This window comes from Motacilla alba, chromosome 7 (genome assembly GCF_015832195.1).
Source record: "Motacilla alba alba isolate MOTALB_02 chromosome 7, Motacilla_alba_V1.0_pri, whole genome shotgun sequence".
Classification (NCBI taxonomy): domain Eukaryota; kingdom Metazoa; phylum Chordata; class Aves; order Passeriformes; family Motacillidae; genus Motacilla; species Motacilla alba.
The window spans coordinates 32,343,625-32,357,293 of record NC_052022.1 but is presented as its reverse complement, the minus strand read 5'-3'; the positions used below and the strand labels follow the sequence as shown (position 1 = coordinate 32,357,293).

The window sequence follows — 13,669 nt, the reverse complement described above, 5'->3', positions numbered from 1 at the left end:
AGGCACTCACTTCGCTTAGTTCAGTGTGTCAATGGAAGAATCAGAGGAACTTGATTTTCCCAAGGAGTCTAATTATGTTAGACACTCACCTGTCAATTGAATTAAGTCAAGTAGCTATGAAAATCTTCAGACATCTACGTGCCTCCTATAAGGAAATTAAAAGCCAAAATGTTTTAAATCCCAGGATGTTTTAAAATCAAAATTCTGCTCTAATTAAAGTAAGTGACTGGACTATTTAATGTAGAGGAGTGAAGGAGATGAATACCAGGCTGCTTCTTCCCATGCTTATCATTCAGCAGTGATGAACATTCAGTGAAGATGATATCGAGAGCTAAACCATTTTCCTTTCTACAGCAAAGCCTTCTTCAGTTCCACTCTGTCAAAAGATTAGTGGTAGAGATGTGGTTGATAATTTTTTCTTCAATGTAACTAGACCTGTGTTTTTCCATAAGCACTGATAAAGAGCTCCTTCTTAATACAGCCTCCCAGGAAAAAGTGTGTGGCCAGCACACTCACTTTACAAGTGCCTGCTCTGCCTGAAAGTAGCTTTTACAAAGCACTAGAATAAATAAATAATTCTGCGGGCCTGTGCCCAGCAGTTGGTTTTAATGGCAGAAAAAACCAATCAAGTGATTTTATGAGTCCCAGTTAAAAGTAATTATACACTATAAGTGCTTTAAGTAAGTAAATGAGACAGACAAATCTGATAACGAATTGCTGCCTCGATGTGAGCTTCCCTTCCAGTAAACTCAGTCTCACCTTGGCAGGACGCTGTTCTGCATTGCTTTGCTCTCCACTGAGTCCAGCTTTGGCCCTGCTCTCATCTGTCTCGCTCCATTTGGCGCAGGGGGTGTGGGATTCAGCTGTTGGCATTAGTAGGTGCATGGCTGGCAAATGTGGTGTTGCAAAATTGGGATGACTTTGGGAAGCAAACAGCACTAAGGGGAATAAATTTTGCTATTTCATTCTAATTTCACTGTGTTATTTATCCTAATGCTAGGGTGTTTACCCAGACATGAAGTACTGTCTGTGTGTTTATTGGGAAGCTGAGAAACCAGTTTTATAACAATTTGCACGTCTTCAATAGCATTTTCAAGTGTTCATTTTCAGCAGAATACTGATTAGCTCTGCTGTATGTAATAAGTGTTTTGGTCGGAACTGGGTGTCTGCAGGTAGTTTTGAAGAAAAAATAAAGATAGTGTGGGGTTTTTTTCAGCCTCTGATGTTCAATTAATATAGCTTACTACTCCTTCCTTGGGCCCATCCCCATCCAGTGCAGTGGAAAAGTGGGGTCACTGCTGGAAACACCTTTGCCCAAAAGCAGAATGTCAGAAGGGATCAAGGAAATAGTGTTTGTGGCCTTGTGAGCTGTAGTTTGCTACCAGCTCCTACAACTAATGGGAAAGTTTCAGGTAAGGTAATCAAAAAGACCCAAGAATTTTTGTGGTAATTATTTTCCCAGTCAGTTGTCAGTCTCCTAACTGAAACTCCCTCTGCGCTGCTTGGAAATGAATTTGTCAGGATCAATGAGTAATTTGATCCATGAATCTAACTGCCTTTTGCTTTGGTCTCTCCGCCTTGATAAGGACAGAAACCTTATAAATAATTAGATTTGTTACTAGACTGTACTAATATTATTAATGCATTCTATTTTTTATTTATTCCTTCAAGTACATCAGTGGGTGATGTATAGACTGCTTACACAAGGAAAAAAAGTGCTATGCAAAGATACTAAAAAAAATTCTAAATACCAAGTAATACCAAGATTCATAGCAGAGGAGATGTTAGTAAGTTGTACCTTTTATTCCACAAAGTCTCCTGTCTTTATAATACCAAGTACATATACCAGAAATTAAGGTATCCTTTGCTAATTGTGCTCATGGATGTCACAGTGAATTAACTATAGAGAAGTGTGCTCTTAAGTTGTGGCTGATTTTTTCTTCTTTTGATAACAATCTATTTTTAGGATTTTTTTCATGTAAATATAGCTAATTAAGAGTTTTGCCAAATCAAGAGCATGAGTTTGATTTTTTTTTTTTTTTTTTGGAATGTCTAAACTGCAATTTTGCTTTTTTGTTTAGTTATTGTAACAGGAAAAAATGCTGGAAACATTTTTTGTGAAACAAGGTTACACTGGAACATCTGTCAGGTCTAATGGGCTCTAATCCAGAGGATCAGAGCAGAGCAGCCTAATCCTCTCTGGGATGACTATACCAGTAAATTATCCTGAAGAAGGGCTTTATTTCTGTAATACGTTTTGCTTTGCAGTGACTGCAGGCCTGACCCTTTTAAGTCTATAGTAAATGAAGAATAGCTTACTGCAATAAAAGGAGCTCACATTTATTATAAAGTAAGAATACTCATACTAGTAATCACCATGGAATAGATAATGTATTATAATTTCACATTCTTCCTTTTTTTTTTTTTTGTCTAGCTGACCTTTCTGCAGATAGTAGAAGTGTGAGCCTGAAGTGCACTCCATAAAAATATCCCCACAGCTGAGGCTCTATCCAGTGAGCTCTCCAAAGTTATCTGTGTAAAGAGTTCAGCACTCCTGTAGTATTCTTTCTTTCTTTCTCTCTCTCTCCCCTGTAATGGGAGCACAAAGTCCAGTCTGGTTTGTGACAGCCCCTCTGTGAATAAAGCCTGCTTTTAATCCAATTTATCAGATGTTTGCAGTAGCATTTGCATAGGCTTAAGGCTTTGGAGGATGGAGAAGATGGATTTAGAGAAATAAAGCTAGCTGATAGATGGGATCACTTATTAGAGATCTTTCATATAAATTATGAAAAATAGCTACAGTGAATTATAGCTGTAGGCTTTCAGATAATAAGCCTTTCAGGGGAAAAAAAAATGAAACTAAGTGACACTCAGTTCTGCGTTTTATTACCAGGCTGAATCATAATTCAAAATTCTTTTAAAACTTCCAGGACGGTTTGCAAATCTTGATGAAAATGAAACTAAGCTTGATCATATTTAACCAGTTTAAGTGAGTTTTTTGGCTGCCACTTTACTCCAGGAATATTCCTCTCCAGTAAGTTTTCAGGTTATTTCTGTCTGCAGTCCATTGCCTGCTGCTCTCAAGATCCAGGGACTGTAATTTTTTACTGTCAGTTTTTGGGCAGTTATCCCTCATCAGTATGGACAGGGCTAGGGAAAGCCCTCTCTGCCAAGGCAGCACTCCTTGCAAAATCCACAGTAACAGCCTGGCAGGCAAAAAACCAGCATCCTCTGTTCTCCTGTTTCCAGCCTCTGCTTGATGCCTCAGGTTTTAGCTTTTATATTTCTCAGATTCTGTGCTGCTTTAGTGTGTAGTTCTGAGCTCCATATTAGGAGATGGTGAGCTCTTTTCACACAGTAGGGAGACAAAACAATTCCTTCTCTAGCTGGGGACCAAGGACAAATGATCCAAATCTCAGGCCCAAGAGCACAAACAACATGGACTGAAGAGAGAAAAACAAGAAGGATGGGACTTCAGCTAAAGCTATAATTGGACAATTAATTCCAATATGCAAATGGAGCAGAACTTATAAAAGTGAGAGACTCTGTGAGCAGTTGTCCATTTTGTGACCATTTTGGTTCATGTTGGGTGTAGCCCTGGCTGGGCTCTTGTGCTGCCCAAGGTGGATCCATTGAGGCCTTTTAATAAATCCCTGCTTTATTCTTTAACTCTGTCCAGCCTCTGTTCTCAGTCAGCCTTCACAAGGCATCATGCTCATCCTTGAAACCACTTTCCCTACTCCAGTAACACTGGACTTTGCTCACTCCCAGCAGCAGGAGCAGTAGACTCTGTCCCAACCTAGCCCAGAGGATCCCACAGTGACAGAGAATCTCCTGAACACCATCCTTTAAGGGTGTTCTTAAGGGGGGTTTTTTACATGTGCACGTGAAATACAATAGGCTGAAGTCTTGGGCTTTGTCTTGCTGCCCCTGGAGAAATGGGACATTTTTAAAGTTGGATGAAGTTTAGTAGCTGCATGGGAACATCTGCCAGCAAAATACTATACAGCAGCAAAGGATGTGGATGATAAAGAAGTTGTATAAAAGTGTTAGTTTAGTGCTGCATCACGATTAAAAAAAAAATCTGAAAGGGAGAGGGTAGAAAACAGAGGCTAAGAGTGGATTTGTGCATGGCACTGTGGTGTACCATGTTCTTAGATCTTTTGGAGACTACGGAAAGAATAAGCAGAGGTGATGAAGTGTAAGGAATTCATGAATAAACCAGAACTAAGTCGTTCGGGGAGCACAGCCTGAGAGAAGGTGTGCTGGGGCTACGTGTACTTAACAATGACCCAGTCAAAGGGAATAGAAGGAAAGTGTTGATGACCTTTTCCTATATGCAACAGCCGAAACCAGCAGAATGCAGGTGCAAAGCAAAGGGAGTGATGCTGAGAGTCACGTTCCTTAGTTGTACAGATCAAAATCTTGCACAGCTTTAAAAGGTTGACCCAATACAACCATTCATGTTCCCAAGGTCAAGTACTTCTGGTTCTTGTCATTTAAAATTCCCTTCTCCATGCATGATTGAGCCCCATTATTGTGTTCCACCCGATCTACTTGCATTTAATTTAGACGTGTTGCCATTCTTCACTTACCTCTGAAACTTTGATGTACTATTGTAATGTAAATTTAACCCTGTGCCCCCAAAAAAACCCCAGCTGAAGGAATTTAGTGATAGAAACCCCAAGATCCTTTGCAGTAAAGTTTTCCATGGGGCTGCACTATCCCTGCCTCGTTAATATGCATCGGCATGCCAAATGTAATTGCATTCAGGTTAGATTTTGCTGTGAAAAAAGTATATTGTTTCAAAAATGGTGCTTTAAGTCAAGGACACCACCAGTGAAGTTACATAACTTTATTCAAGGTATTTCATAACATTAATAAGTCTTACAAAAGCTTGCTTGAGAGTTAATCAACAGCATGGTGTAAGATCTGGCTGAAAAATGATTATTTAATCCACTATTCTTGTCTTAGGATCCATCACATTGACTCTCCTCATATACATATATATACACATATACATACATATATATATATGATATTTAGTAGTATTCCACAGTTCTGATAATTCCCCCAAATTCAGATTTTTGTTTTTCACATTTTTAATAAACCCAAATTAGGTGTCCTCCCTTTGTAGACTGCAAGAATTACTTTTAAAGTGTTTCAAGTGTATGTCCTTAGGGTCTTCATGCTATTTCCACTGCTTTCCATACATAGCATCCTAGTAATACCTGAAGTGGTTTAAAACCTGTAGCTTTTGCTAGTTGATGCCAAGAGCTAAGTACAGAGTTTTCAGGTGAGATTTCCATAGTGCATAAATGTATTTTCAAGTGAGTAAAGCATTGCTATTTCTTGAAATAAAATGCTAACTCAGTTTGGATTTAAATGGAACAGATTTTGTGAAACATCACTGTAGAAAGGTGTTAGGAATGTGTGAATTTGTCATGTGTCAGCCAATATTCAAAACACCACTCTGAAGTGACTTGTGCAATTCTATTAATGGACAAAATTTTGGTGAGGGAATACTTCAGTTTGGGTATGAATCAACAGTGTTTGCTAGCAGTCCAATCATGCTGAATTATAGTTAAAGTGCTACTTTAAATAATAAGTACTTTCTGGATATAATTTTAATTTCATAACTACTGTTCCTCTCGCTTGAGAATAAACAGCATTGTTATGAAAATATTCTAATCTGATAAACATAAATTTTCCATTTCAAAGTCTCCAAAATATACTGGAAGTATATGAGTCGTCAGCTGTGGAAACTGCTACCAAATACAGTGTTTTTTCCCCTAATTAGATAATTTTGGAATGTTCTGATTACAATATTATCATTTATCTTCATCTACCTGAACCAAAGAATTCAGAGTGAAGAAACTCCGAGAAACAAATCCAAGGGGCGTTTTTTTGCTCAACGATATTTGACATGTTTGGGATTTCGACCTGAGATTCTATCCCAGACAGACTTGTCAAAAGCAGGAACCATGGCACTGAGGTTATACATGCTCAGTGTTCAACTGGTATTACACTAATCTGACATGACAGACCATTTCCATGCTCTTCCACAACAGGCCACATTACCACCGATGTATTTAGGGAATTAAAAAGCCTTGTATGCAATTTTCTCATCAATGACAAGCAGAGCTGTGTGTGGTGCACTGGCTGATGTATGGTGAACAGAGGTGTGTGTGTCCTGACATGGGATGACAAACACAAAGGGATGAAGATATTAAATACATCTCAGCTGTGAAAGTGTTCCTCATGTTTCATGTGTACAGGCATTCAAAAGTTTCTTTAATTTTGCTGAGTTTTTGTTTTGTTTTGTTTTAGTAAGCAAACTTTCTTGTAAAAGCCTTGTAACTGAATTATTGCCATTTGTATCTTCATGCTTCTTGTGCTTGGGTGTATTACTGAGGAGCGAGGCTTGGATCAAAATGAACTCGAAAATAGCCTTTAGCACGACAAATATTTGTATTTAAACAGAGCCCAGGGAAATTGTTCTAGCCTCTGACAGAGCCCTGAAGGGGAGCTGGCGACTGCATAGCAAACTAAGTGTGCAAATCTTCGTCCTCACAGCAGATCCAGTAAATATGTGCAGTGTAACACAGCAAATATGGGAAGGCTTTTAGTTACAGAGGTGTGTAAATGTTTACAAATATGATTAACTGCAGAGCACAAAATCCATTCGCAGCATCAAAGGCAAAACTAAAATTACTTTTTCCTGCCCCTCTCCAGGATTATGCTGAAAAGAAAAACACGATAGCAAAAGCTCTGGAAGATCTTAAAGCCAACTTCTACTGTGAACTCTGTGACAAGCAGTACTATAAACACCAGGAGTTTGACAATCACATCAACTCTTATGATCATGCTCACAAACAGGTAAGAGACATCTGCTCGCTACTACTTCAACTTAGTTTCAGATGTAATAATGAAATGAGATGTCTTTCATACAGGCTGGAAAATCATAGTTGATTTCAATTGCAGATTCTGGAAAGCAAAACACACTGTTTTCTTGGAAACAAATCTTACCGTGGAGATTTTACAGTCAAAAAATTCTGAGGTGGGAAGAAGGAGAAATTTGAATAGTTTAATATTGAAGAAGAGCAGGGAATGGTGAATAATAATGAATGATATGATTAAAATTGTAAATATACACTTTCCTTCTTACCAGTATAATTTTTCACATAAATGCTGTGGTATACTTCAGATGTGACTTGCTGAGAACCATTTGTTGCAACCAATGTGCATAAGAAACTTGACATACTCTTTGGGTAAACTTTTTTTTTTTTTTAGTGCAGATACAGTTGTGAAAGGGCTATGACTACTTAAATTAGTGCAGGTACAGTTCTGAAATGAGCTATGATTTTATTTCAATGCACTGTATTTAAAAAAAAAAAAGTGTGTCAATGAGAGATTTCTGTGTGTTAGCTTTAAAGCATCAGTATTTATATTTCTATCACCACATTGTATCACTTGACCTCCAAGCTGTGTGTCTTACTTTGGTGAGATAAAAGCAGTGCTTCCACAGAATGAGAGAGGCAATGCATCCCAGGGCAATATCCTGATCTGCAGAGGGGTTAAATCTATTTCATTCAAAAGGAAAGACCATGCATCTTGACTCCCCTGAAGTGATATGTAATGATAGTGTAAAGATATGTAATAACTGTACAGAAAATTCCTACATAGGCCACTCAGCTGGTAATTATTCTGTACCTTTTCTATTTTTTTATTATTTTTTTTTAATCTGGTGAAATCATATGGTTGTATATCTGGATTGATTGCTTTTATTCTAATTGAATCTCCCTTTTCCCTGTTATTCTGCTCAGGGTGAACATAGATAAGCATGTTTTATATCTGTATTATACAGAATAATGATTTGCTTTTCTTTAGCACTAGTCCTTGAAACCTTTTTCTCTCTCTCTCACTGTTATTTTTATTTGGCCCATAATTTACACTGTCAGTGTGAGTGTTAGATTTAGTTTGGAGAACTGTGAAGATGTGGACCCCAGCAGCAACAGCAATCTGTGAGAAGCTGGAGGGAAAGATACATAGATTAGATAAGAAATTAGCAGGTAGCTTCATTGCATCCTGTAGCTGTTTATTATGAGTTTTAGTTAAAGTACAGCTGGAACTGATTCTTCAGGTGTTATATTCACACAGCAGCAGGTCATTGATGGATGGCAGGAAAAGAGAAGTTATGGGCAGTCTTCCTCACTTGACCTCACTTGGGATTTATATTTATTAATTTTTTAGTGCTGTGAAGCACTTTGAAATAATGAGAACTTACAGGCTGCAGTCCTTGTTCCTCTACTAAGTATTGATGAAAAATTGATTTTGAAGCTGAGGTCAGGTGTGAGATTGAACAGGAACTTTTTTTTCCAGTGTTTCACATGGTAATTCCTGTTTTCTCATGGCTTTGGGCAGGAGAGGGCGGGCACTGCAGCAGCCCCTGGTGGATCATGGCAGATCCTGCCTCTCCATCTTTTCTGCAGGGGGTCTGTGTGTCTGTGTTTGCTTGTGGCTCTGTGGATGTGTTTGGTGAAACACAGAAAGCCACCCCCTTCCTCTGTTCAACATTCATGAGACTAATCTCCCTGCTAGGAAATAAAAACAAACAAACAAACAAAATCAACAACAACAAAACCACCAAAAAACCCCCCAGTTTTCAAGTAAAAACAATTGTATGGATGCTTGTTTGGCCAAAGCAAAAATTTTCAGTAGTGTTGCTGGCAAATGAAACTGTTGATTCCTGAGATAAAATGTTGAGTTGAATTCTCCTGGAAAGTGTTTTTTGTGGTGGCTTCTATTAGTGCTATGAAGAAAAAACATTCCTCTTCCCATCTTCTGGGTGTAAAAGCATGTGCTGCAGCACAGGCTCACTCTGATTTGCTCTGTTTTAAAGAACTTCACACCAAATGCTATTTTTGGGCAGTTTCAATAAGCTTGCTGGAGACATGTGCAGGTGCTACTGTTGAATGCTCTGGTTTTGTCCTGACAATGCCTACATCAATGGCAGAAGTTTTCCAGCAGTTCAGTAGAGGTGAGAGGAACTAGAAATCTGCCTTTGGATTCTGCTTAATATTTTTTCTTTTCCTTTTTTTTTCTCTTCTATCACACCTTTCTACAATAATGGACAGGTAACTTAGTACAAAGTGTTTCCCACTAGCCAAGGACAGTTGTGCAGCCACTTTGATTTTAGAGATCCCAGCACCCAAGAGTGGTTTCTATATGATCAAATGGATGAAAGCTCTGCCTAAACCTGAGCTCACCCCAGCTTTTCTGAAAAGCCATATTTAATTTTAATTGTGCAGTCTGTTATCCCACCATCTAAGCCATGGGAGGGTTTGGCAGAGAAAATGTTCCTAACAGCTCCTGTACCTCAATTCTATTGGAGAAGATTTTCTTTCCATCCAGTCAAATGTTGCTAGCACACAAAATTTACAGGATGCCAACCAGAAGATTTGTTATGTGGGTTGCCTCCATTGGCTGGGAGGCCCTGTGCTGTCAGGGGTTGGTTGTGTTTTGATTTGTTGTGTCTTAACAGCTCCCGAACACCCACTTTGAGACGGTATGAGCACCTTCTGAGCAGTCCAGAAAGAAAGCACAGGACTAGGGTAAAGCCAATTTTATTTCCTAGGACCTGAAGGAGTTTAGTGGGGTCTCAAGAGCCTCACTGCCTCTGTTAGTGCTTTCCTGTTCTTAGCTTTTACAGTATTGTTTGGAGAGCATATCTGCAGCCTTTATGAAATACTCCAGGAACAGCAACTTGCAAGCACTCAGTGGTAATAGAGAAAAACGAACTCTCTGCTTTGCTTTGAAGGCTTAGACAAAGAAATGACACCCCTAACAAAATAAAATGGTGGTATCTTTAAAAGCAGCAACATTCTGAGCTCAATACAGAGAGATGAGTAACTAGGGCAGAACTGCTATTATTCAATATAGTAATGAGGGAATTGCTATTTGATGATCTAAACCCACAGAATGTGGGATTTGAGACCCATGCCAGGGCTTTAAAACATACCTATGACTCTGTTCAGCATCTCCTCCATCTCTGGAAGGAGCTCTGAAGTGCTGAAAACCCCTTGAGACACTGAGGGTTTGATAAATGCAGCTGAGCATTAAACTCAGCAGCTCTGAGTGACCTTCCTGTCGTAGCTGTTTGGGCTTGGTGACCTGTGCTGCCCTGGGGAAGAAATCTGGACCACACAGCTCAGTCCCCTGTGCCAGCCATTCCTCCAGAGGCTTTTGTCACTACAGGGATAAAGAGGATTTCAAAGTCTCCATCCCAGAACTTCTGATCAGTTGCCCAATACCACAGCAGCATGATCGAGCTTGGTGTTCTTTGCCCTCCCAGGAGGACTCTTGCAAATACCAAACAACAACAATAACAGCAAAAGCTGTGATGGAAAATAAATAGCCCTAATGTATTTGCATCTACAGATGAAAATACAATCAATTAAGTAAATTATAAGCAGCAACTTTTCCCCACAGAACCTTAGGTCATTTCTCAAACTGTTTCTCTCTGGGTGAAAATGATCTCTGCGCTCTACAAATGTATTTAAAATTGTATTCAGGGAATAATGCACAAATTATGCAGGAAGACTAAATTAGTAGTTGTCCCCTTTCCCTATTCCAGACACAGATTTCTCCTGTCCACATTCTTCTCCTCTCCTTACATCTTTGTCTTTCCACGTTTTTTTTGACATCAGTGCCAAATAAGCTGGAGATAATCTCTATTCACAGTAGAAAATATCAATCTCTAGTCAGTCAAAAATCCAAACTTGAATAATTTTCATGTGTTTGAATAAATATTTTGTGGAATATGGGTGGAGAACAAGAAGTTTGGAAGTGGAAAGGTGTGATTAGACATAACAATAATACAACCCCTATCCTTTTACTAAATCTGTACCTCCTATGAGTTAGGAGGCATGTAAGGTATAAATTAAAAGCAATATAGCGCATTTGGGATGCCACTATTCCCAGCAAAGATAATTGGATGTTAGCAGTTGTTTGAGCCTGCAATTTGAAAACAAAGCAACGAATCCTTGTAGTCATCATTAGAGCTCTTTTTAAAAGCTCTCATTGCAGAGTTATTCCCTCTGAAAAAGAAAATCCCCAGCTCTTCTACTTGGCTGGCACCTGCAGAGGGTGCACTGCAGTGCATCTGCAGCTTCTGGCATAGCCCAAGAGTTTGTATCTGTTTGCAGGGGAATGGCCAAGTGCTGGGAGAGTGATACAGTGATGGAAATGAACTCTTCACTGAGAGCCAGCAGTATTTTATGCTGTGTTTTTTCAGGCCTGCTTTCTGCAGGTTAGCTTCCCCTGGGGCTTTGGGAATCGGGCTGAGCCAGAGGCAACAGGCTGTGTGCAATTTTTGAAATGTGGAAAGAACAATTCTCAAAAAACCCTGTTGTCTTCCAGAGCAGTATGCCCAGGGCTTTGGTGTAGTACAGGATAAAAACTGAAGAGTTTCAAGAATTTTCTGAAGATTTGCTGCATGAACAAAAAGAAAAAAAGAGTTGTGTATCAGATTTCAGGCATGTTCACTAATAAGAGATTTCAAGAAATAACTCTGCTGGTCTTGCATCAGGGAAGTGCCTTGCATGACTGAGGGGTGGCTGCATTTCTGCAGGGACAGTGAGGAAGGGCAGCAGGATGCAGGTGCAGTGCCAGCTGCTCCACCCTCCTGGGGAGAGCGTGACCCTGGCAGGGAGGCACTTGCAGTGCCATTTTTTTCATTTCTTTCAAGTGAAAATAATTATTTACTATGCATTTCAGTATTTCTCTTCATTCTATTTTTCTTTTCTTTTAGGCTTAGTGACTTAATATTTTTAATATAAATGACTTGGGTTTTTTGCAGCTGAATTTTCTGGAATGAAAGAATTTTATATTCCTTCCCTTACTTTATCATGTTTCTCATGTTAGAGAGCTGCATCTTGCTGTGTCCTTGTGGGCAGGCAGTCATAACTACCCAAGCATAGAAGAAATTGAAACATTTGTGTTTGAATCGATCCTGTGTAGTCCTTTCTTACTGTTACTGCTTTCCCTGAATGTAACTTGGCATGTCTCCCTATATTTCTTGGTTTTCCCCCTCAGGAGAACATACTCATCTTTGTAGCCTTTTTAGACATTAAAGGAACACAAACAAATGTTCAGCTGTGCATTCATATACATAGATGTTTTTGTAATGCACATACGACCGTGAAATGAACCCCTCCTCTCCCTGATATATTCTGCTCTGTCACTCTATTTCAGGTTGGTTTGTTTTGGTTTTTTTTTTTACATTAAAATTGCATTTTTCATGATCTTTCGTGGTTCTTTGGGTTTTTTTGAGGTTTTTTTTAAGACCTTGTGCTGGCATTAATGCTAATAATGGTAATCACCAGGTCTATTGATTATAGCTCAGCACTGCTGGGAGCACTGGAGCTGAGCTTCGTGATAGACTTGATGCTTCCTTTCCCAACTCCTTTAAATAATGAAAACAAACAAAAAGCCTTCTGCTGTTACTGTGAAGAGAAAGGCAGAAGTGCCAACATGACAGGAGCCCACTGGGCCACGAAGGAGGGAGGCAGAGTGAGGGTCCCACTCCTCTGGGGTATGGGATGTGTCCAGAGCACACAGTGGGAGTCTTTATTCCACTTTACAGAATGCATTTTAAAATTAAATAGTTAAATTCTGTTCTTTATGAATATTTCAGTATATTTAGTGAGAAACTTCACACACTCCTTCCTAGATGAAAGAAAAAATTTCTTTTCCTTCCAGTTTTTCTTTATTTTACCTATAAAATTTAATCCCAGCACTTGGCTTCTTGATGGGTATCAGTGTAACAGAGTAGTTAGGCATTCTTTACTTCCAAACTTGTACTGATGGGTTAGATGAGGATATTTTTGAGTAAAATATTAATCCTGCAAAATCCAATTTTGTTGCCAATGAGTGTTCTGTTTTCTCATTACCAAAAAAAAAAAAAGACATATCATGATGTCCCTGCCACAGTAATTACAGCAGAAAAGATACTGTGTAACTTTTTCTGTTTTCATGTTTGGGAAATTCGATTCTGTAATAATGTTTGATTAACTAATTGACTTATTTTTTTTTTCTGAAGAAGTGATTTTAGAGCAAACACAATTACAGTAGAGGAGTAGATACCCCATCTGTGCCACTAATAGCCTGCAAACAGAATATTAACCCCATGCACTGACACTACTGATTCCATGAGGAGCCTGTTTTTCACTCCAGGAGGAGCCTTAGTCAGTGGCAACCCTTCCTCAGCTAAGAAATTTAGTATTTATCCTCAGTTCTTTATTTTTTTTTCTGGTTTTGAATTATTGCAGCCTTCTCATTTCTGTCCTGCTCAATATCTAGATCAGCCTGATAACCCAATAAATCACTAGCATTAAAATTCCATGAAAAGATTACAGTTTTTTTTCAACTGCACGTTGCTCATTTATTTTCCAAATCTAGGTTTTCACTTCAGTGAGGGGAAAAAAATTACAGCACCAATGCAAAGCAGGAGGGAGGGAGGAAGAAAGAGGGAAGGGACAGGAATAAACATTGTTTGCTCCATGCATCCTGAATGTTCCTTTCCTTGGCACATGTTTGTACTGCTGTGGGGTTCGTCCTTTTATTTAAAACTCTAATCATATCTTTCAGTCCAACTTTGTTTTTTTAA

General features: G+C 38.9%; 1 protein-coding gene across 6 annotated transcripts in view; it reads left to right on the top strand.

Annotated features, from left to right (window-relative positions):
* The window catches only part of ZNF804A (zinc finger protein 804A), a 189,895-nt gene that overhangs the window by 145,680 nt on the left and 30,546 nt on the right, over window positions 1–13,669 (top strand). For all 6 annotated transcript variants that reach the window (XR_005257514.1, XR_005257512.1, XR_005257513.1 and 3 more), the window contains one exon: window positions 6,736–6,879. Coding sequence is in view for 3 of the 6 variants with exons in the window: in XM_038141824.1 (XP_037997752.1) it covers window positions 6,736–6,879 (144 nt within the window). In the remaining 3 variants the exon portion in view is untranslated. The remainder of the gene's footprint in view (window positions 1–6,735; window positions 6,880–13,669) is intronic.